General features: G+C 43.1%; 1 protein-coding gene across 3 annotated transcripts in view; it reads right to left on the bottom strand.

Moving 5' to 3' along the window:
- The window catches only part of MEIS3 (Meis homeobox 3), a 76,437-nt gene that overhangs the window by 33,418 nt on the left and 17,144 nt on the right, over positions 1-25,875 (bottom strand). For all 3 annotated transcript variants that reach the window (XM_089684244.1, XM_089684243.1, XM_089684242.1), the window contains exons 5-7: positions 24,537-24,587; positions 19,017-19,166; positions 8,212-8,323 (exon numbers count right to left, since the gene is read on the bottom strand). In XM_089684244.1, the coding sequence (XP_089540370.1) occupies positions 8,212-8,323; positions 19,017-19,166; positions 24,537-24,587 (313 nt within the window). The remainder of the gene's footprint in view (positions 1-8,211; positions 8,324-19,016; positions 19,167-24,536; positions 24,588-25,875) is intronic.

The raw sequence follows: 25,875 nt of genomic DNA, 5'->3' as shown, positions 1-25,875 counted from the left end.
GCGATGTATAAGTTACCCCAATTTGTTTGCAAAAGTGAATGCTGGCTGACTACCCTCTGTAACTTGTTGCTATTGTTCTTCCCTGTGATATGGATGTGATGTGTAGACAGCCCAGCCTCTTCCTAAATGAGAAAATGGACATTCAAAAAGCCTACTCACATGTTAGAAATGTGCCCCAAGGAAAATCTGTTTGAAGGTTGTTAGATTGTGCCTGCATGTCTGACCACTCTCTGAAATCTATGGGCGTCCATAGAAAATGGGACCATCATTTCAGTGTGCATGCAACAGAGCCCACTGTTACCAATGTCAGGACTGTGTATTTGCATACTAATCTTTATTTTAAATTAAGCATTATTTAAAAAAACAAAACAAAAAAAACAACAGGAGAGATAGTGGTTTACAGTAACAGTACCAGAACCTTCAAGCAAAACACACATCAAGGCTTAGATGGGGCAACGGCCAAGGCTTCGTCCAGTAAGCAGTGGTTATATATCTGAGTGCAGATGACCCTCTTACTATCTATCTCCGAGATCTCCTTTGGCCTGGCCTCGCAAATGCAGAATCTCTCCTGTCTCTTAAACATAAATCAGAGAGGAGGACAACAGGGGGGGACTATATAACAGCTGCTCAGCTCCTATAACCTGCGGCAAAAGAGAGGCTTAAAAGCTTGCCTGGAGGGGAAGTAAATTATGCATCAGAGCCTGCGTCTGCTCTGCCCTGTGTTGCACAGTATTGCTTCCCTCCCCTCACCTCCACAACACCCCGTTATGCCCTCTGTTTCCATATGCAAAAATTATCCCTGTCTTATGAATTTTCATAGCGCCATAAAGACAGAGAACAAAGGCTGCCTACGCGAGAGGCAAGAAAGAGGAGAGCCTGATATATGTTGGGGTCACAGGAATCTGTGGGGTTTAAGGTGTGGATTGTATTGTCTGGTGGACTAATTACTGATCTGCAGGTCATGAACATGGGAGGGTTGTGGCAGAATTAACTACACTATGGCAACTTGACAGCTTTCAATGCAATGATGTGATGTGAACTCCATGTCCTTTTGACTTGTTCTTTTTTGGTCACAGTACATTCTGTATTGCAAAATGTGATTTTTAATGGTCCTTAAAGGGACTCAGTCACAAAGCAAAGGGGGCAGTTAAAGAAGTAGCCATCTTTCAACTCATCTGCCACCTGCTACTTCTAGAGCAGTGAAACTGAATCTGTTTTCCGTGCCCTAAAACTGGAATGAAGCCTTCAAATCAGGAGGCCTTCTTCTCCCTTGAAGTCCATAATTAGAGCTATATCAGTAGTAGGAGGATCATAGTGATGCGAGGGTCAGAGCCCTTTAAACTGCTTTGTTGTTTACATTATCATTATTAGGTAGTGATGCTGCCAGCTTTCTGCTGATTAGAACATATTCAGCCATCCTGGCTTTGATATAATGAGGAGTGCGGACATTAATCTGTGGACTGGAGCAGATTAGATTATATTTAATGCTCACAAATATTGCATTTGGGGTATGGATTGTAATGATCCATTGATAAGAGGGTCCTCATTGTTGCCATTGATAGGTGTCTGTTACCAGAAAAGCATGTAAAACTTATACTGTAAAGCTCTGAGCAAACTGTTGGCGCTATATAAATCCTGGATAATAATAATAATAATAACTAGGGGGTACTTGCAGAGGATGATTCTGTCCCTGGCCCTTGAGGTAAGAGTTAAACAGGCCACAGATTAAGCAGTTCTCTTTCTGAAAGGAAAGAAAATTGCTTGATTCCCCCATCAAGATAGTATTGATAGGGGAATCCCTCCTGAAGCACTATTGTATTCACACAACACAATGATCACTTCTGGCGGCTACAGCAGTGATTGCATGCAAAAAAATCTGCAAGGCTGGTTGCACTGAAGTCGATTGATGGATCAACTTCAGTGCAACTAGCCTGCCCATCGATGGATCAAATCTCAGATGGTCACTGCAGAACTGGCCAAGATTTGATCCATTTATGGCCAGCTTAAAGTGGAATTCCACCTACTTCCAGTCCCATGTTAACTTTACATAACACACAGTCAGTAGAAAGTGTTATAAGCACAACAAATACACAGAGATATAATGCGTGAAATAAAAGTATAAGTGAGTGGTAATGGAAATGAAATAGACATTGTAGATAAATTTAAAGAATCCTTTGACCGGGCTGTCCAGTCCCATTCTAAGCCTAAGCTATCCAACCCTGTGAAGGAAAGATCACTATACCTACCTATTCTGAAGCTGCTCCAGTCTGGTCCTATGCTGAGATGTCAGCGGTGGGTTCTGTGTAGAGAAGAGGCAGCCAACAATGGATGCCCAAAGAAAGTCTATGGGTGACGTCATCTCCTCTTCATTTCCCAGCCGTTATTGGCTTTTTCTCTACACAGAAGCCACTGCTGGAGAATGGACCAAAGCGGCTTCGGAATCGGTAAGTCTAGGGATCTTGTCTTCACAGGGTAAGATAGATTAGGCTTTGAATGTGGCTGGGAGCAGGTTTAGAGTTAGGATTTGGGTGGAATTCCACTTTAAGGACACAGATACACTTCTGCAGCTTCTGTGCGGTTGATTATGCACATGACTGAAATATTATGCACATGACTGAAATGTAGTGCCTTTAATTTAATCTGAAATACTTTTACAATCGAGCACATTACAATACATAGCACTTCTATCCATTTTTAAAGATATGTCTGGGCCCATATTCTGTAGGGTCAACACGTGTGAGCTGGCTGTAAGAGAACTCTATAGAAATGCATCAAAATTCATATAAATGCACTTGTGATTTGGAAATTAATACTTGCTTGGAGCCAAACTTGAAATTTTAGATCATAGACATTGGAAACACATACAATACATTGGAAAAACCACAGGCATTTGAATGGTTTTACATGTCTTCTGACACTGCAAGTATATACCCTAAAGCAGCAATATCTCTCTCATACATTGATTATCATGGTTTATTCACAACCTTTAAAGGTTTTTTAAATCATAAACTCCACTTTGGATGTGCACCAGAGCTGTGTGGTTTAGGCTGGACATTAACATGAGATGGTGGTCAGAAGGTCCAACCACTGATCTTTCTCTCCAGGTCGACCTTAGGAATATATGGTAATGGAGAGGGGAAGGGCATGGAACCGGGAGGAGACTCATGTTTGTTTATCAAGGGGAAAAGGATAGTTATTCTAACCTCTATGGTTACTTGTCTCCTCCAAGAGGGGCCAGCATTATTGGAGGTAGCTCATAGACATAATGAGATAATCACTAATCTACCCCAAAAAATCCAGACTGGGCAATCGTCATCTCAGCTCTATGTGGAGGGTATACGTGATATGATCCTTCTTTGACTATTTCAGTGAATCAAATGCCCAAGTTTTTGGCTTGATCAATTAAAATATTTAGCAATAGTTAGTCACATTCAGCTGGACTTCTTCTGCAATTATGGAGGCATTTTGTAGATTGTCCAAGTCACTTCTTCATTTCTCAGAATTGTTAGGAATATTCCTCTGCAATTATATCCAAACAGGTAGCACCAACACCTTGGTCCAATTACCATGGAAAGGCAGATGTTTTTGTCCAAGGACAGGATGTTAGGTGTGAAACCCCCATCCTGTCCTTATGACAATAACATCTGCCTTCCCATGGTAATTGGATTGAGGTGTTGATACTACCTGTTCAGATATAAATGCTGGGATATTTTCCTGACACTCATTGGAACTGTTTTTTTCAACATTACAGAACACGTCCAGTTGGGTGTGATTAACTACTAGATATATCCTCAATAAATAGGAACCTTTACAGATCAATTAACAATCTTTCACATTTAAAGATAATGACCAGCCTTAGCAGAAAACCTAGTTGGGTTTCACTAAATCATTTTCTTTGTTGTGCTGAGCCAATTATTACTTTAAAAGTTAAATACATGGTGGATCACGTTTAGCTATGCATATGCCTATCAAAAAGAAAACACCTCTGACTAAGCCCGTGGGAGGGTGAAATGTGTCAGAGGGGTGTGGCTTGGGAGGGGACAAGCTGAAGCCATTTTCTACACATGGTGATTGGGCTGGCAACTGATGTGTGGCTCCTTATTCTTTTTGACAATCATTTTCGGTAGGCTGGACAAGCCATGCTGGATGTTGGCATCCAATAGCATTGAAGCCACTGGATTGTTTGTTTGTACATGGAGGGGCACTCATTATTCTTAGGGTCACTATGTGTATGTAGGGTTGCCACCTCATCCCTTTAAAACCAAACACATATTAATTACACAGGTTCTGGGGCTAATTTAATGCAGATGAGGCACTAAGTGAGTTTAATTACCACCCTAATCAGTCACAGAACCTGTGCAATTATATGAGGTGGCAGCCCTATGTGTATGCCTAGCAATAGACTTTATAACATGTTTTTGTTGTCTTCTATGTGAGATGGATGGATATATAATATGGATATAACCAAACTTAGATTCTAAACATGAATATGTTAAATCCTAATTTGAAAGTATGCCAGTATTTCCAAATCAAATTATTTTGAATATAAAAGTTCTTGTTTCTTGCCAAGAATTTAAAGCTTTTCCAGCTCCCTTGTGTGCTCTAAAACTGGGTAATCTGGATCACATGGTCCTTGGCTACCAGAAGAGCTGTGGGGGTTTCAGATCACTAGAGAATTAGTTCTATTTAATCAGACTATACTGTATATGCGCTGCCTGGTAAACTTGCGGTAACAAAAGAGGATAAGGCTGGCCATACATTAGGCAATTTTCTTTTCTTCAACCACGGATTAAAGGAAAAAAATTGCTTGATTCCCCCATCAACACAGTCAGTGTTGGGGAGGGAATCCTGGCACTATTGTGATCTGCCAGCAGGTAGCCTTCCCCATGATAGAATACAAGGATCACTGCTGGCGGCTATAGTCGCAGGCAGAGATTGACCAAAAAAAAACCCTGATAGACTGATAGATCGATAGTACAACCAGCTTGCCCACAGATGGATCAAAATTCAGTCACTTCCTGCTGAACTGGCCTAATTTTGATCCATTTTTGGCCACCATAAGAAAGGCACAGCCATTGTGCATTGCTATTAGGCAGTATGAAGAGCCTTTTTATTGAATGTACCAGTATGGCTGGCCAATAATGCATAAACATTTATTGAGAAAAAGGGAGAGTAGACATCTGAATTATACATATTTTTAAAACGTTAACATGTAATAGTGTTAATTTACTATAGTATAGTTCGGTTTTCAGTTTACTAAAGGCTTTATCACACAGATTAGGGGATTATACTGCACATGTTGCACTGAGGTCGCTTGTATGTAGAAAAAAAAACAAAAAAAAAATGCAAAGATCATTACAGTGTCTTGTTAAACATACATTGGGGAGATTTACTAAATCTGGTGCAGCTGTGTATGGTAGCCAATCAGCTTCTAGCTTGTTCAATTAAGCTTCGACAGTAAAACCTGGAAGAGGAATGGTTTCAATGCAGACCTGCACCAGATTTTGCACTCTCGAATTTTTGTAAATCTCCCCTTCTCTTTAAAGAAGTCTTTCCTGCTTCTACCTAGTAAACCGCCATTTTTTTTCCTCCATCAGCTCATCCCCCCCACAGCTATTACCTTTTGTATCACTCAACCCTTCCTCCTAGATTGTAAGCTCTAATGAGCCGGGCCCTCTGTTTCCTCTTGTACCAAATTGTATTGTAACTGTAATGTCTACCTTCATTTTGTACAGCGCAAACTGTTGGCGCTATATAAATCCTGTATAATAATAATCTCCCCCATTCTGTCTAGTGAGAATTGTGAGGTTCTGCTAGATTTCTACTGGGCAGAGCAAAAAAAAAGAACCTATTTTGGTGGAGATAAAATATGCCATAGAGTCTGCATGACAGCCAGGCAACTAGCATATTCAGAAGGTGCAATTAAAAGAACATTTAAACAGTAAGCATTATAATGACCGCCATATTGCAGGGTGGTATCCCAATAATGAAAAAGTCGCTTACGAGTGACGGTCCATCCAATCGCCAAGGGTCGGATACGACTGAATGGATAGATAGATCCCAATAATATTTTTTTTAACCTAATATACTTATTATATCTTAATATTTTAGCCTCTAGCTTATGTATCAGTTTAACAAATCCAAGTTACCTGCAGACATACGATAGTGATCTTTAGAAAATTAGGTTTCAAGCCATTCATTCTGACAGCAGACCAGTGCTGTCTGAACAATCTGTGGAAATAGAATTTTTTTGTCTGATTTCCCTTGTATGAACATTCCTTTCTGTTTATCCAGGGAAACACGTCCAATCCACATACATGTGTAAATGTGGCACGACACTGCCTGCGCCCGGAAGCATTTTGATGTTACCCGGCACCACAAACGCGGGAAGATTGTTAGTGTATATGGAGCGATCTTTCATATTAAATTATACAACCGAAGGATCAGTCAAGACTCTGGCAAGCGCTGTTTTATGCCTACGGGCAGCCTAAGCGTACAGCTACTACAGGCCCTGGATGAGATCCACCAGGTCCAAGCTAGAATGGCAGTTAGTGGAACAGCCAGCACACGTCTGTTCCAGTTGTTTATTTTACACTAATCCAGTTTACATACTGCAAGGAGCGACTGGAAGAGGGAGGGTGTCATTGCGATGGGAGAGGGGAGAGCGCAGATCTGGGGGCTGTATACTGGGCCCCCCCTTAGGATTATTCTGTGATTAACCAACACTCCCTGTGGCTTTATAGCAGCCCTTGCTGTGAGTCAATGAAGCAGACACACAGTGAAGCAGCATGGAGAAGGAGAAGTGGCGAAGGGGGGAGTTGTGTCAGGCAATGAAGGTGGGGGGGGGGGGGAGATATTTATGAATGAGAGGTCGCACACAGATGGGGAAACAAAAAAAAAAAAACTTCTTCAGCAGCCCAGTTAACAAGAACTGGCTCTGCACATTTATCTGATGACCTTGAAGTTTGAGAGCAAAGGAGGATGGGTGGCGCAATAAGAGAGGGGGGCCTCGGTCTGGCACAAGGAGAAAAGCAAGCTGTGATTTCAGTGCTAAGTCTCTTGCAGGGGCACACAGACCCAATGCGTTAACGTGTCATTTTAACGATGGCGGAAAGGGGGGGGGGTGCTGCACCCTGTGGACGCTGACTAGGATGTTCATGTTACAGATGACATTACAGAATGAAATGGAGTAGCCGTGGATGGTCAGCAGATCTGAATGGTGAATCATGAGGAAGAGAGAGCTCTCAGCAGTTTATCACTGAGCTCCCCTAGGACAACACAGGGTCAGCCTGCAGAGTGTATGGCTGCCCTCTCTGTGGCCCCTCGCTCAGGCACTTCCCCAGCTCCCATTCTTTTCCCGTACAGGCCAAGTGCTGGAATCCCGCTCCTAATTACCATATCAGTCATCCTGATCTATAAGCAAACACTGAAATGCCTTCATGACCAACTCGAAATGCAGCTGGCTTTCCCAATTGTCCCTGGTGGGGTCTAGTGCCCCCCCTTGCTCAATGATCTCTGATTGGCTTTACCTCTTCACCCAATTCTGCAAAAAGAACAATCTTGCATTCTCCTTAGCAGCCTTTGTGATTATAATCAGCATTAGCCCACTGCCCTGCGGCTCAGTGATCAGACACTGCGCCTCTAAGCGGCTATTTATTTATTTTATTTACTTATATATAGTTGTCAATTTACGCAGCGCTTTACACATATATATATTGTACATTCACATCAGTCCCTAACCCTCAAGGGGCATACAATCTAAGGTCCCTAACTCACGTTCATACATACACATACAAGGGCCACTTTAGACAGGAGCCAATTAACCTACCAGCATGTCTTTGGAGTGTGGGAGGAAACCAGAGTACCTGGAGGAAACCCACACAGGCAGAACATGCAAACTCCAGGCAGGTGGTGCCATGGCTGGGATTTGAACTAATGACCCTAGTACTGCCAGGCAGAAGTGCTAACCATTTAGCCACTGTGCTGCCCAAGATGACCCAAGATGGCTGCTTTATCAAAGGTGAGAAATCAGAAAGTCCACAAATAAAGACATTTCGTTAAAATTCATATTTCAAAATTGTATCTAAATTTTTTACAAATCATTTTTTCTACCAAGTATATTTTGTTACTAACGGACTGCATGGCACAAGTGATAGGCTTTAGCCTACAATACATGCTAAAAGATAATTAAAAGTTGAAATGAAGCATTACCCTGTTCACTGGAATTATCCCCACTCTGCGAAGCCAACCCTCCACTGGACGGACCCGGCGTTCCTGAGTGGGTGGAGCCTGTTTCATCGTGGTCGCGTATCCATGAATTATTCTGGGAAAAAAGTAAACTATTAGTATTCTGAATTGAGCTGGTACAACCTGTATAGCAAAAAGATTGAATGTGATTTGAAAAAAAAATGCCTACATATCATTCAATTGTTTTGCAAAGATTATATTTTCAACAGACTTATAACAGGGGTCTCCAAATGTTTGAAACAAAGGGCCAGTGTATTGCCTTTAAATATTAGGGGGGCTGGACTGTGGCCAGAGGACGTAGAAAATGCCCTGGTATTGGTGGAAGTAAACAGTGCTTGGTGGTCAGTGGGAGTAAAAATGATGAAATTATTGGTGTCAGTGCAAGAATTAGTTCATCGTCTCTGGTGTCAGTGGGAGGAATAGTACTCCATTGATGGTGTCAATGGGAGGAATAGTGCCCTGTCTTTGGCATCAGTGGAAATAGTACCTCATATTAGTGGAAGGAATAGTTCCCCAAGGACCAGATAAAGGCAAGCAAAGAGCCACATCTGATCCACGGGCTGCAGTTTGGAGACAACTGCTTTGTAGAATTAACTCCTACTATGTATGAATTCCCAATGTCTCAAACAGTGAAGTACATGTAAATGAATTTGAACCCCCATCAGTATCACAGCAGGACAGATCTGAACCAGGAGGAAAAACTCTACTCCCATAATGCAGTAAGTTTCTCTTAATCTGCTGTGTGTAAGGTATGCTTTAGCATTATGTAAAGAAGGGGACACAGACAGACAACACTTTTCAGGGTTGCCGGCCTCTGTTCTATATATTAGATGCTCTCTTAAAAGCTAGCCATACACGTATGCATTTTTCCTATTCAGCCCACTAATGCATTTCTCCATCCACGCTCAGCAGTGTGGATGAAGGAATCTCTACTGCTGGCTATTGTATTTTGAACACTAGCCCCACTGGCTACTGTCAGAATACCCAAACAATGACTGCATGTGATTGGATCCAATCCAATTGCACTAGTTTCCATCTGGCTTCTTTGACAAAAGATGACTTTTGTCAACCAAGTGGTGCCAACAGGGCCACCAACGGATTAAATTTCAACCGGATTCAGTAGGAATTGGTAAAAATCTGAGCCATATATGGCAGGCTTAGGGCAATGAACGTATGTATTATCCTTAAATGGCAACATTTGATCATATTCAACAAATCCTCATTTTAAGGCTTCATGTACATGGCCGTAGAGTGTGTAGTGTAATCACTCTTCATCGACCCTGTTTATGCCATGGACAGGTGTCCATTGAGATGAATTAGAAGTTTTTCGCCAGGGGTTGTATAAAGTACCTGCACGGTACTATGCTCTGAACACGCGCTATCTGTAGGGGCATAAATGTGTGGGTACCTTATTCAATCCCCTGCTGCATAATCGTGTACAGCCGCATCTGCTGAATCAATGGGCAGAGTTACTTATCTAAGAGGCAGAAATTATTCATTGCACAAGGAACCCTACCAATTCCTGTAAGGCCATGTGCATGGAGCCTAGAACAATATCCTGCATTTCAGTCGCTCTTTAAAATACAGAATGTGGCCTACTGTGGGTTGGGTTATCCTTTCAAACATGTATGTCAGGATACATAAGAAGTTCCATGTTATGCAGTCATTTGGACGTATCTGTACAAGGTATACATTTTATACATGTCTTGAACGCCACCACTGATTCAGTAACCTTATCAACCTCTTGTTTGGTCACAAGAGGCGGTTAAATGTTTGATCGCTAACAGGTAGCAGCAGGCTCAGTAACAACACACATTCAGAGAGGAACTTGCAGACATTAGAGGGAGAACTTGATTTTCTATGGTTCCTTTTGTGAGCGCTTTTAGAAAACCTAACACCAGGGAGATAAGAGCAGGATGAAAGGAAATCTGCTGCTTGGGATGTGAGGGGTCGTTTTCATTTGTACATACACCCCCTCTGGGAGCTGAAGTGACCCTTATTGACCCTTTAATCCCACATTCAAAGAGTTTGCTGCCTTTAGGCTCCAGCCCAGCTCCCTCTCTCCTGAACTGTGTAGTTTTAGCTGCTACTTCCAGGTGATCAGAGAGTTTTAGGTTCCAGCTGTGAAGATTTGGATACAGCAGAAACTGTGACCCCTTACCCTGTCCTGATTAACCTGGGGGCTGCAAATGGGACACAAGGGTTAAAGAGGGAGCAGGCTGCAGCTCTGACCTCCAGGAGGGACTATGCAGGGGGAGTTTTGTTTAAAATCTGCAGGGGGTTCGATTCAGACATGAAATGTAAATGAAATACAGGCACTGGGGCCTTTACATGTTAATTCTCTCTTTCTCTTCAACTGCAAAATGAGGAAAATACTCCCATATTTCCAGATAATGACAGAAACATGTTCTGGGGTCAGAGCCTTTGTGACCAAAGTGTAGCAATGACACTGGCGTGTTTTACGGGTCAGTCCTTTCGAGGACCAAAGTATACCAATGTCAGTGGCACATTTAGTGAATCAGTCCTTCTATGGAATGAAATGTGTCAGACATTATCAGGTAGGCCCCCCCAGGATCAGAATGTACTGCTGTACATCGTGTTAAGTCCAAGAAAAAACAGACCAGACCATATTATATAGCCTCCAGTACTGGCATTAATGTCAACCTCATTCATCTTTTTTGGCAGCTTAGACTAAGAAGTGTTTGGAATTGAAAGTAGTAGTCTTCAAGTATAGACTGCCTTAAGTCTATTACATAAAACTTGACTTTAGTAAAGAAAGTCAAACTCCAGTAGGCTCCCTCCCTTAGCTCACTTTTAGTCAGTGGTGATCATAATGTGAGGGAGGAGGGCCACTATGGAAGCTTCTGTAGACTCTACAGAACTTTAATAGTATTTACCACTGTAATAGTATTTGGTCTGTAGTGATCATGATGTGAAAGATAAAGGCCACTATGGAAGCATCTGTAGACTCTACCACTGTAATAGTATTTGGTCAGTGGTGATCATGACGTGAAGGAGGAGGGCCACTATGGAATCATCTGTAGACTCTACACAACTTTAATAGTATTTACCACTGTAATAGTATTTGGTCAGTGGTGATCATGATGTGAAAGAGGAGGGCCACTATGGAATCATCTGTAGACTCTACACAATAGTATTTACCACTGTAATAGTATTTGGTCTGTAGTGATCATGATGTGAAAGATGAAGGCCACTATGGAAGCATCTGTAGACTCTACCACTGTAATAGTATTTGGTCAGTGGTGATCATGACGTGAAGGAGGAGGGCCACTATGGAAGCATCTGTAGACTCTACACAACTTTAATAGTATTTACCACTGTAATAGTATTTGGTCAGTGGTGATCATGATGTGAAAGAGGAGGGCCACTATGGAATCATCTGTAGACTCTACACAATAGTATTTACCACTGTAATAGTATTTGGTCAGTGATGATCATGATGTGAAGGAGGAGGGCCACTATGGAAGCTTCTGCAGACTCTACACAACTTAAATAGTATTTACCACTGTAAGTATTTGTCAGTGTAAGTATTTGTCATATGTAAGTATTTGGTCAGTGGTGATCATGATGTGAAGGAGGAGGGCCACTATGGAAGCCACTGTAGACTCTACACAACTTTAATAGTATTGGGGCAGCACAGTGGCTAAGTGATTAGTACTTCCACCTGGCAGTAGGTTCAAATCCCAACCCCAGCACCACCTGCCTGGAGTTTGCATGTTCTCCCTGTGACTGCGTGGGTTTCCTCCAGGTACTCTGGTTTACTCCCACACTCCAAAGACATGCTGGTAGGTTAATTGGCTCCTGTCTAAATTGGCCCTAGTATGTATATGTATGAATGTGAGTTAGGGACTTTAGATTGTACGCACCTTGAGGGTTTGGGACTGATGTGAATGTACAATATATATATGTAAAGCGCTGATATATATATGTAAAGCGCTGTGTAAATTGATGGCGCTATATAAGTACCTGAAATAAATAAATAAATATTTACCACTGTAATAGTATTTGGTCAGTGATGATCATGATGTAAAAGAGGAGGGCCACTATGGAAGCCTCTGTAGACTCTACACAACTTTAATAGTGTTTACCACTGTAACAGTATTGGGTCAGTGATGATCATGATGTGAAAGAGGAGGGTCACTATGGAACCTTTGTAGACTCTACACAACTTTAATAGTATTTACCACTGTAATAGTATTTGGTCAGTGGTGATCATGATGTGAAGGAGGAGGGCCACTATGGAAGCCACTGTAGACTCTACACAACATTAATAGTATTTACCGCTGTAATAGTATTTGGTCAGTGGTGATCATGATGTGAAGGAGGAGGGCCACTATGGAAGCCACTGTAGACTTTACACAACATTAATAGTATTTACCGCTGTAATAGTATTTCGTCAGTGGTGATTATGATGTGAAGGAGGAGGGCCACTATGGAAGCATCTGTAGACTTTACACAACATTAATAGTATTTACCTCTGTAATAGTATTTCGTCAATGGTGATTATGATGTGAAGGAGGAGGGCCACTATGGAAGCATCTGCAGGCTCTACACAACTTTAATAGTATTTACCACTGTAATAGTATTTGGTCAGTGGTGATCATGATGTGAAGGAGGAGAGCCACTAAGGAAGCATCTGCAGACTCTACACAACTTTAATAGTATTTGCACTACAATGTTTCTTTGATCTCTATATTTGATGGCTAAGTGTCCCAACAGGAACACTATTTGCATGGAGTTTGATGCTCTCCCTGTCTGTGCATGGGTTTCTTCCAGATGACCAGGGTTCTCTTAATAATACTGGTAAATCATGACTATTCCAACAAACGTGTGGACCTTACAAGCTCTTCTGTTTCAAAGTCAATACCCAACATAATTCCCAACACTCACACTGAGGGTAATTAAGAGGAACTCTCTCACACTTCACCAAATGACAACTCATACAACCCACTCATCAAAAAAATACCTACTGTAGATACAGATATTCCCCCCCCCCTTCCCCCCTATATCACTGCCTACCCAGGGCTACACAGTGTTTAGAACCTACACACTGAACATGTGAGAAGAAATGGTACATTGAGTGAATAGGATAAGCTAGCGATGGCTATTAATTTCTGTGTTGCATGTGCAATTCTTCAAAGTGCCACCAGAGGCAGGGGACAAGGAAAAGGATTGTGCTATATTAAGATTTTTTTTTTAAAGTGTACCTATCCTGTAAGCCTGAGCTGCTATAATGAAGCACCCTATTAATGTACTGTATATACCGCTCACAATGCCATAAAGTAATGTATCTCCCTTATTCACCTGCAGTTTGAAAAATGGAAAATTTTCTTTTCTGTCATTGCTTTGCAGAGAAGCTACAAGTTGTGTATCTCCACTGCAAGATAAATGTATTCAGACACGTCACTCCCTGCCCCAGTGGAGCTAACAAATACACTCACGGGGGATAATTTAGCCAGAAGACAGTTAATCTACCAGTAAGCCTTTGGACTGTGGGAGGAAAACAGAGCATCCAAAGGAAAGCAACACACACATAGGATAACATAGGAGCTCCATATAGATAGTGCCCTTGGGCTAAAGAAGACCTTAGTGCTGCAAGGCAGCGTTAACCTTTGTAGTGACACCATGCTGCCAAAATTAAATCTCTCCAGGAAAGCACACAAGAATGGTTCTCAAAAGACCAACTGTGCTGGAAATACTATCATACCGGTAACCACCACCGTTCTACGTTGGCGTTATTCGTCTCGGGTATCAGTTATAAGAACTGACAGTATTTTCCCACAGCCACCAATCAGATTCAAGCTTGCCCTGGGGAATGTCATTTTAAAGTGTGAATTTGATTGGTAGTTGTGAGGAATTACAAACAGTTCTTACTTCTAACGCTTGCATACTAGGGACTAGGCTAGAGGCTCGCCAAGCAATTTAAGGGGGAAGATGACTAGAAAAGTCACCCGAACCTAAATGGTTCCCCATTTGCCCAAAAAAATGCTTCACCCCTCCAAGTCCAAGTCAACATGGCTGACTGAGGAAGCTCTGTGATACACTTGCCTGTAGCAGATAAAACACGGCTGAATTAGCAGCTGCACACTTTTTTTTGCTATTTAATATTAAAGGAATATGGAATGTCCAGCAGTGGTGGGAGACATATTAATGAGCAGTGAGCGTGGGCAGTGGTCTATGGTAAGGAAAGGGTTAGGTGGTGATGCTGCGAGCAGGGTGACATGCACACAATAGGCTGCTGCTTGGAATTTGGAATTAGTGCACTCAGTGCGAGGCCTCGCTCTCTATCCTGCTCGCTCCTTAGCCTGGAGGAATATTAAAAATGCATCAGTCCAGCTATAGGCAAATGCATCATCGCCTGCATTAGTTTGGGAAGAGAGGCGGGAGAAGGCCGGGCAGGGCTTCGTTAACTGGAGGGGAACGTAACCAACAATTACAATCCTGGGATGTGCCTCATTAAAGATGCAGCACAGCATCCCTGTGTGCTGGGTCCACTTCTATCACATGCCTACGTTAATGTACACACGTCACAACAAGGCCCTTACACACTGCAGCTTACTACAATAGGTACATACATGTACACACAGGCTGACTAAGCACAGCCTGTTTTCTATAAATCCACCAGATTCAGGTATTTCTAAGGACAGTCAGAAAGCATCATGCTGACCACACATGCTTCTGATCTGCACAATCAGACACTACCTGCATGGAGTTTGCATATTATCCATGTGGTTGCATGAAGTACTCCAGGTTTCTAAGATGTGCTGTTAGATTATTTGGCTTCTGTCTAAATTGGCCCTAGAATGTGTGAGTGTGTATGTACCCATGTGAAATAGGGGGCCTTAGATTGTAAGCTCCTTGGGGGAGGGACTGATATAATACACACTATGTAAAGTGCTACATAAATATTGAGTGCTATATAAATAGCTGTAATAAAGAAAGAAATATAGGATTTTGATTACATTTGGTGGTGTGTGGAAGGGTAATGTTTTTAAGTGATATCAATTAAAGCATTTGGAAAAAAGAGCCGGGCCCTCTGTTTCTTCTTGTACCAAATTGTATTGTAACTGTAATGCCCCCCCCAGCCCGCACACCACCCCCCATTGACTTCTCCATCACATCCAACAACGCCACCATCAAACCCGCCCCGCAGGCCAGAGTACTTGGTGTCATTCTGGACTCCAACCTATCCTTCCAGCCCCAAGTCCAATCTTTAACAAGCTCGTGCAGACTCCACCTCCGCAACATCACCAAAATCCGCACGTTCCTAACCCCAGAAACCACTAAACAGCTCATCCACTCCCTCATCATATCACGACTCGATTACTGCAACTCCCTCCTCACTGGCCTGCCTCGCCGCTGGCTATCCCCGCTTCAGTCGATGCTGAATACGGCTGCCAGACTCATTCACCTTTCCAACCGCTCCATCTCCGCCACCCCCCTCTGCCAATCCCTCCACTGGCTTCCGATTGCGCAACGGATCAAATTCAAAATCCTAACACTGATGTACAACGCCGTCCACCATACTGCCCCGAACTACATCACCGACCTAATATCCAAGTACCACCCAGCACACACACTACGCTCCTCACAAGACCTCCTTCTCTCTAGTTCCCTGGTCTCCTCCTCCCATGCCCGCCTCCAGGACTTCTCCAGGGTGTCACCCATCCTCTGGAACTCCCTGCCCCAACCCATCAGATTATCACCTACTCTCCTCTCCTTTAGGCGCACCCTGAAAACCCACCTCTTCAGGGAAGCATACCCCACCCCCTCCTAACTTGCCAACCTCATCCACTCTTCCTACTACCCCATCCCCCACAGCTATCTCCTCCTGTGCTACTATCCCCTCCCTCCTAGATTGTAAGCTCGAAAGAGCAGGGCCCTCAATCCCCTCATGTTTTGCATTGTATTGTTGTTGTTCTGTCACATGTTCTGTCCCCCTTTGTAATGTACAGCGCTGAGCGAACTATTGGCGCTTTATAAATACTGTATAATAATAATAATAATGTCTACCTTCATTTTGTAAAGTGCTGAGCAAACTGTTGGCGCTATATAAATCCTGTATAATAATAATAAGGGATTTCAATAGAGGGCCCATTCACATCATATGCATTGGGCAGTTCCAATGGCTAGACAAGGCCGTTGGCCAAATGTCTTATTGTTTTGGTTTAAACCAATGTGCTGTTAGTGTGAGCTGAAGACATTTTGGACAGGATGAATTTTTACACAATGCAGCTGCTGTGATCCAACTTCCTGTTAGAGGATGGCTACGTTCATTCTCTATGGTCCCACTGTATGTATGAACGTAGCCGCCATCACATACTCACTCCCAAGATGGACTATGGACTATGGGATATGTAGTGTGCACAGAGCAGCACACATGACGACAATTCCCATGCACTGCTTGTTCCAAACAAACGGAAGTGAGGAGGATAGTACAGGGGTGGACTGACAACTCATGGGGCCCCCGGGCAATAGGGGATCATGGGGCCCCTGTGTCCTTGGCCAAACTCAAAAAAGCCTATAAAAAAGTTACCAGGGGCATCTCATGGGCCCCCTACTGATCCCGGGCCCTCGGGCAGTGCCCGAGTTTCCAAATGGTCAGTCCGCCCCTGGGATAGTAGAGGTTCGGAAGCTCACAGATAACATATGCCGAAACACAGACTGAGTAATGATTTCATGAAAAATAAATTACAGGGCCATTAAGTAGTGAATGTGTATGGATTATTTTTCGAGTATAGGGAAATTGTTTAGTGTCACTGAAACTGGGATCTATTTAAAAAGGGGAACACTAGGCTCTGTTAAAATGGCTAAATACACAATATTGCTTCTGTCTAACGTCTTTTAAACAAGCAAATACCATATGATCCATTCAATCCAATACATCCGATCTACAGAAGGATGCTGGGAACAACCAGTTAGAAAAAGTTACTGTATTTTTCCAAAATCAGCTCTGCTCAGATGTGACATGCGGAGCAGAAGTCACACAGAGGAAGTAAAATGTTATACATACAGTATTACTGGCAGTTAAATCCAGGAGTATGCTATAAAGTACATATATTTCTTCCACAGAGTGATCTCAGGAACTACACTGGGGTTACGGAGTCTGGCTTTTTTAGACACATTCAGCTTAGAGGAGTTCATTTGTAAATTCTAAAAACCTTAATAATACTTTGGCTTTTAAAAGTGGACCTTTCCTCCCCAGAACAAACAAAGCATGGCGCATGCTGTTCTCCAAGCACTTTGTAGGCTGGCCTTTCTCAACCGTTTCAGCACAGAGGAACCCTTGAAATAGCTTTCCGGTATCAGGGAACCCCTGCTAAAAATGATTATATCTAGAAGTCATATGTGTGATCGTCAGTGAGTAGAATGCTCCTTACACTAGCTGTCATTGTGAAGAATTACCGTCTAACAGATAGCTAAAAAGATCAATGGTGTTAATCGGACCTCATCTGAGAGGCAGAAATTGCTCATTGCTCAAGGAACCCCTAGCAACCTCTGGAGGAACCCTGGTAGAGAAACCCTGTTCTAGTGAGTTGTAAAAGAAGAATTTTATTTCGATTGTTTTAACCACCTCCCGTCCGGCCGTTGTATATAAACGGCCGGACGGTGGCAGTGCAGGGTCGTTTGGCCATTTATAAATGGCCTCCCCGCACCCTGCTTGTGGGCGCTCACTGGGAGCGCGCAGCACCGCAATCCGGTGCCCGCTGTGTCCTCCGGACACAGTGAAAAACCGATCGTCGGACGGGACCTCTGTACGAGGTCCCGATCATGTGATCACTGATTAGCCAATCAGTGATCACATGCAAAGTAGTAAGCTAGATGTCACTTGTGACATCATTGCTTACTACGTGTGAAATCTGTGAATGATCACAGAGGTCACATGGTACAAGGCTATTCACAACAGCCTTGTACCATGTGACAAGCTGTGACCAATCACAGCTCACTCAGTAGTTCTCAATGGCTGCAAGAATGCAGACAGAGAGGAAGAGAAATTATTGCTTTTACATCCTATATGGGTGTAAAAGTAATCAGTGTAAAAAAAAAAATCTTCATCACCCCCCACAAGTAATACAGTGTCACCATGGTGAAACTGTACTGCTAGGGTGACAATATGTAAAAAAAAATGTTTAAAAATTATAATTTTTGGTTATAAACTAATTTGGCTTATTTTTTTTTTTACTAAAAAGATAACGGAATAAATTTTGGCTAAGATTTATGATGAAATATTATTTATTTGCAACATTTTATAAGAAAAACACTTTTTTTCAAAATTTTTGGACTTTTCCATTTACATAGCAAAAAAAATAAAAATCCCAGCGGTGAATAAATACCACCAAAATAAAGCTTTATCTGTTTCAAAAAAATGGTAAAAAATTCATACGGGTACAGTGTTGCATGACCGCGCATTTGTCATTCAAAGTGTGATAGCGCTGAAAGCTGAAAATTGCCCTGGACAGGAAGGGGGTAAAAGTGTCCGGACAGGAAGTGGCTAAAAATTCTACTTCCTGGATTTTCTGCAGCACTGGTGATGTAGTCAGGGCCTCACAGCTGCTCCTGGGAAGGTTACGTCACCAGTGCCTTCCAGGGAGATTTCACCTCTAGACTGCAAGATCTTGTGGAATTTTAGGAAATCACGGGGGCAGCAGTATACATCCGAGAACAAAATGGTTGTGATTCTCAGATGTACAGTAGGTTGCATGTTGTGAACTTAGAAGGCAGTAAAGCACCTTGATACATGTCCTTACCTGATCTGATAGACTTGTACAGGATCCTGTGAAATCTTCCAGGTCTGATTTGGAGGAACCATCACGGTCGTCTATCACCAAGTCGATGGGCATCTTGCCTTTTAAACAGGTGATGTATCGATGACAGAAGTTATCACATAAATCATGAACCTGCAAAGGGCATAATAGTTATGTGTTATTCCGGAAAAAGTACCTTTCTACCTATCTATGCAAAAGTATTCTTGGGATGCTGTTAAATGATAGAATAAGTTGCTTATCCTTAACAGATTAATCTACCTCAAATAGGTTTATAGAGCTCTCACGCCAATCCTTTTCTAAGTTTCTTTGGTGTTTCTATGAGACACCAGTGGTGAGACATGCCCACCAAAATTCCCAGATCCGCCAAACCATCCATAGCCAGTAGAAAGCCAATAATAATGTTATGCTTCCCAGTGTAGAATGAACAAATAGAGGATTTCAGCCTTTCAGGAAAGCTAGGAAATCCACGAATACAAGTATATTTCATTATTATATACTCTTAGAGATTGTAAGCTCCAAGGAGCAGGGCACTCCTAACCCTCTTGTATTGAACTGTATTGTTGCTGTTTTGTCTCCCTTTATATTGTAAAGTCCTGAGCAAACTGTTGGCGCTATATAAATCCTGTATAATAATAATAGAAAAAGCCAGCAGGTGTTCCAACCAACTGGTGGCCAGCCAAAGGCCCCTTTCATCACTCAGGAGATGCGATCAGGTCTCCCTGTCAGTTTTTCAGGCAGACCTGATCAGATTGTCCATGAATCCGTTTAGACCAGCAGGTGTAAATGGACTTATGTCTGTTTACACCCATCTACCTCCGATTCAGTCCGCTAGAAAAAAAAAAAAAAAAGGAGGGGATCTGTTCTCCTCCATCTAGGTGGATTGGTGGGTCATCCACCCGTCCTGTTCTGCTCAGCAGGGGATGAGCGGACAGATCTCTTGCTGAGCAAAGTGGATTCCTCCTCCTGTGAAAGGGGCCTTAGGTGGAACCAGGGGTGGACTGACAACTCATGGGGCCCCCGGGCAATAGGGGATCGTGAAGCCCCTGTGTCCTTGCCCAAACTCAAAAAAGCCTATGAAAAAGGTACCAGGCAGGGGCAGACTGACAACTCATGGGGTCCCCTGGGCAATAGGGGATCATGGGGCCCCATGTCCTTGCCCAAACTCGAAAAAGCCTATGAAAAAGGTACCAGGGGCATCTCATGGGGCCCCCTACTGACCCCGGGCCCTCGGGCAGTGCCCGAGTTTCCAAATGGTCAGTCCGCCCCTGGGTGGAACTGAGGTTTAATGTGTGTGAACGTTTGTTGGCGAGCAGGTCAACAGACAACAGACACACACTGTAGACAGAGCAACAGCGTGAACCTGAGAACCTAAGGGCTCATGTATACTGGGCGTTTGAACTTCTCCTGCCTTTTACTCCAGGCAGGAAAAAGCCTAAAGCACATGAGTTTAGGCGTGTCAAGCATTTGGGTGTTTATGGATTCCATTGGCCAGAATATTAATTTATTTTGGCCTTTGGAATGAATGAAGTGCTACAAGAATCTAGCATTTAGGCATGTCAAGAGTTTTTTCTTTTTGCCCTAAACCTCCTCTCCTGAATGCATTGACGATATTTCTTGTTCTGCTTGTAAATGCTCCTCTTCTAATACACCTGAAAATGCCTATGTGTACATAGACTCCTAGGCTAACATAGAGGTACATATACAGGCAGAAAAAAAAATGACAAATGCCTGTAAACGCTGTGTTTTGTTTTTGTAAGCCCTGCGTGCATGAGCCCTTAAATTCCAGCCGTGTCATGTCCTTCACATGCTAGAAAGGCATGCTGGGGCTTGTAGTTCTTAAACTACTGGAGAGACACACAGTGTAACCATAAATCTTGTAGACTGAGAAAGCCACCCAATTATCATCCCCCTGGCGGTCGGTAACCTAGGTGTAAGGTGAACACAGAGAGGGCAATCTTTATTCAGTTATAACACACAGCTCTTACCTCCCACCTCTACAACCCCCAGGCCCCTTCTTTAATCCTCCCAGATTCCCAGCAGGCCAGTGAAGGGAATCAAAGGGTTAATTACCACATTAACAAGAGGATTATCTGGTTACAAACCAGCAGCGCCTCTTGTATCCTTTAATGAGCTCATTAGCTTATCAAACCAGAGGGGCAGTTCTGAAGTGGTGCCTTTCATCTCTGCCCCCTCCCCTGCCTCTCAAAGTGGTATGTGCCAGCAGTGCTCTTCTACAGCCTGACGGGATTCTCCATATGGGAGGAGGCAGGGGGATCCCTTTTTTCTCCTGACTGTACAATTAACCTTTTCTTGCCTGCGGGCATGCAGAGCACGCCTTGGTATGCCTCCTCATCTTTACATGCACAGCTCATTACTGCACCTCGCATCCATCCGTGTAAAATAGACAGAAAACTACATGCACTGCGTAGCAGTTGACCTAAATATCCAGCGGACCTTAATGTGTTTATGTACAGCCCTCACAGTATACACTGAAACAGCAAGATCTAGCAGGTGCTACAATGTTCTAACCAAGAGAGCTTACAATCTAGAGGGCAAGATCAGCTCAGCTTCTTGTCTTCCTATTTAAATAACTAACGACACCAAAAAAACCTATTCTAACTCTTGTGTTATAAGACGTACAAATAACATTCACAGCTATGTGTACATATATCCATGCTAACACAGAAACTGAGACAATGAGACATTTATGTTTCTTTGGTGTCTTGTAATCTGGTATTCTGTGTTGGCTGCCTTGTTAGGTAAAAGGATGGCAGTTGGTCATTTTCCTTTGTGGGTTACGGAAAGGAAGCCAATTGTTTATAGCCGTCATTTTTAATATCTTCAATTCTGATCATCTCTGGAACCTTATATCCCTTTAACTATAAATAATATTAAAAACGCTTTTATTTAAAGGCTCAGTCCACCTTTGTAAACACGTACCATGCTATACCCATTTTTATGGTGTAACATGAAACACGGTCACCTCCCCTAAATCCTTACTCTCAAAACTGCCCCCCACTACCTGAATTGTGGGGTGCTTCTTTCTGGAGTGTCTTGTTGATTTCAGCTGTTCCCAGCTCTGCTTGCACAGCCCTATCACCCATTCAAACAGATCTGTGAATAGAGAGACTACAAGTCCCAACTCCCACCATGGCGAGAGTCGTAAATCTCAATGGAGCCCAAGTGTCACCGCACTTGTATCCCTTTGATTACTACCTCCAGTCCCATAACTTTAGGTCTTTATGTTCGTACAAACCTGGAGCTGGGATGCAGAAGCCTTTGCTTTGCACCTGCAATGCGTTGATCGCAGTTGCAGTGCTCTTCAGGCTTCAATGAAAAAATTAAGAAATAATAAATGCTCGTTTTTTAATTTTATTATAGTGGGTGCATTCATTTTTGTAAAAGGTGGACTATGCCGTTACACCATTAGGTAATTTCTGTAAATGCAGCTCAGTATAAAGACATGGTCATTGATTTGCAGGGGCGGACTGACCATTTGGAAACTCGGGCACTGCCCGAGGGCCCGGGGTCAGTAGGGGGCCCCATGAGATGCCCCTGGTACCTTTTTCATAGGCTTTTTTGAGTTTGGGCAAGGACACAGGGGCCCCATGATCCCCTATTGCCCGGGGGCCCCATGAGTTGTCAGTCCACCCCTGTTGATGTGTGTGCAAATCTGCTGTACACGTCAGTGAAGAGCTATGGCTACAGACCAGGTTCATTTCCCAGAATCCTCTATACCATTGGGTAAACCATTGTGCAGCAAAAGTAGGAATGGCAACTAATATATCTTACTGCGCTTACCTATTATGTATAGTGTGGTGACAAAGTTTATTACTAGCCGCAACAGTGCACTAAAGGAGGTGGAGCTTAGCTGCGAAGGGCAGGGCTTACAACTGGCAGAACCAACCACATGTTGGAAAAGTTATCTGACATTTCAAATGTATCTCCACAGTGACAACGCTTGTGGAAATGGCGTAATGAAGAGAGATTACCAATCATAAAGCACTGTAATCTGCAGTTTCTCCTCTGTTAAAGTGAACCTGTCTGGAAAGAAATAGAGGAGCTATCACTGCTGACATGCTTGTGAATGTGCATGCTCCAGGGCCGTCATGCTTATCCTTCATTACTCAGTAAATGACCTGGAACAAGCATGTTCTTATAACTTGTCCTGACTGCCCAGACATCCTGTACAGAAGGAAGGATTCCAAGTTGTCACAGCCTAAGGCCCCTTTCACACTGACAATCCATAGTTCACTATGGAGCAGCGGGTGTCTGCTGACACCTGCCAGCATCCGATCTGATCCTGTACACTAAAAACAGACGGATAGCGATCGTTCCCCATCTATCTGGCAGATCGAATGACAGTCGGATGGAAATGGAGAGGCAGTCCGTTTCCATCTGACCGCCCCATATAAAACAGCGAGCTGTGTCTGTGTCTACTCTGCAGCAGCAGAGCGGACACAGACCTGTCATCCGCTTGCTCAGCGGGGATCAGTGGAGAGATCCCCCACTGAGCAAGCGGATCCGCTGAGGGGTCCGCCCCTTCTGAAATGGGCCAAAATCAGACTGCACAACATTTGAAGTGGACCTGTCACAAAGCAAAACATCTGTTGTGACAGTAAGCATTTTTTCTGACTCCGAGGTTCAATGCTATTTTGGGGGCTTTAAAACTTCACCAATAATTTGCCTTCCCGTAGCATGGAGCTCAAGAGTCAGAGTAACAGTTTCACCTGAGCCTACACACACTGGCACATTGTTTTCAATTGCAAGCTGGCCATACTCGGTTCAAATTTAAGTCCAATTCCTGCTAAATTGGATGGAATTTAAGCCCTCAGTGACCCTGTCAGCACCAAAGTTGACAACAATCGATTTAAAACTGTCAGATGAACCACTATTGCATGCTCTCAGATACAGTCACTGTTTGGGTATTCAGGCAGCCACAGGCTCTGCGGTTGTCAGAATAGCCAACTGGGGAGATTAGTACATTCATACAGTTTAGCTTGAATGGTGGAATCAATTGAGGGGGATAGGGGAATCTACACGTCTATAACTAGCCTGAGTCTCTTTCAGAAATTGCAGGTCCCACCCCAAGCTGGTAGGACATGCTGTGACTTGTAGTTCCTCAAAAGCTAGAGGCTTACCAGTGTGTAACAGGCTGGACATTGCTAAACTCCCTGGCTGCTGGTTCTTACAGTAGCTATCCTGAGTCGAACATATGACGTGTCTTCTCCTCCTTAGCTGAAAACTGAGAGGGAGCTACTGTGTCTTGAGGGCTGTAGTGTTCTGTGTCTATGTGGAAATAATTGTTCAGCTTGTCCTAGTTACAGTACTAGAGGGTACAAACCTTAGCTCAGCACCTCTTCACACTGCCCCCCCCTCCCCAGATCAGCATGCACATCACTGAATTCACCAAATCACTTTCTGCTCACTTGAGACCGAACAGCTGAACTGCAACAACTGGGAACCCCCCAAAAAGACTGATATTTCTTTATTTTATCTTACCTTTTCCAGCTCTAACAAGTGAAATCGTAAAACCTGGATCGCCTGTATCATCTGCAAATAAAAAGAGAGAGAAGCAGAGCTGTCAATCATATCTGACACTTAAGTCATTTAAGAGAGTGCTGCTGCAGGACAATATTGTACATCACATCTAATTAAAGTCCAATATACACTAAGTGCATTGTAGTTAAGTGTGCTTTTGATGGACTTTGGAATTATATTCACTTTGAGCAAGCCCAAATGATGTGTATGCACTTATGTACGATCCATGAGGCTTATTTGGTGCACTGTAACTGTCCTGTAGCCCCAATTCATCACATCCATAACCATGGCTTGCTGAGTGTTCCAAGAGCTTACAGTCACAATATTTAATCAATAAACCAAAGCATGAGTACAATTCAGTAACCAGATTACCATAGTCAGAAGTACTAAGAGAGGATTTCTAATTGGCGGTATTAGGTACTCTAAGATTGGGGTTGATTTACTAAAGGCAAATAGGCTGTTGACTCTGCAAGGGAATTTTCCCTTAGCTTAGTGAATGTGGTGAAAATTCACTTTGCAAAGAATATCCAATTACGTGCAAGGAAAATATATGTATTTTTTTGTACAAGACTGGATGATGGAAGTCAGTAAAGCTTCATCTTGTTCACTAAGCTAACAAAATTAATTTGCACGATGAACAGCCTATTTGTCTTTAGTAAATCAATCCCATTGCCCTTACTACTGGCATATCGAAGAAGACTGGTAGACTCATGGTCGATGTCTGTGTTGCCCAACAGCTAGGGCAAATATAATGAAAGGGCAAAAGGGACTGGCTTCAAGTCCACCGGGACAGGTGCTGCTATGAGGGCCTGCTAGCAGGGGTGGACTGACAACTCATGGGGCCCCCGGGCAATAGGGGATCATGGGGCCCCTGTGTCCTTTCCCAAACTCAAAAAAGCCTATGGAAAAAAGGTACCAGAGGCATCTCATGGGGCCCCCTACTGACCCCGGGCCCTCGGGCAGTGCCCGAGTTTCCAAATGGTCAGTCCGCTCCTGCCTGCTAGTAATGTAAAGAGGATTGAGATGTAGACTGGATTGTGATGCTCATAACAAGCCTATATCCTAAATTCTCGGAGCTCTGAAGATCTAATTTCTTCCTTGTGTAAAATGAAACTTCAATTTCATTAGGTAAAAAAAAAAATCTACAGGTTGAGAAATAAAATCTGGGGCTGCCTGAATAGAATACAATACAATGGAGATTTCTGGTTGGTCGAATCAATTGATTTGTTTCATTCAGCCTGCGGGGCTGATTGAGAGAAATTGAGCCATGTATGGCTAGACTTAGTATAATAGTAAAAAA

This window comes from Staurois parvus, unplaced genomic scaffold, assembly GCF_062004578.1.
Source record: "Staurois parvus isolate SC_StPar_1 unplaced genomic scaffold, SC_StPar_1.0 ptg000340l, whole genome shotgun sequence".
Classification (NCBI taxonomy): domain Eukaryota; kingdom Metazoa; phylum Chordata; class Amphibia; order Anura; family Ranidae; genus Staurois; species Staurois parvus.
This window is presented reverse-complemented; position numbering and strand designations above follow the sequence as displayed.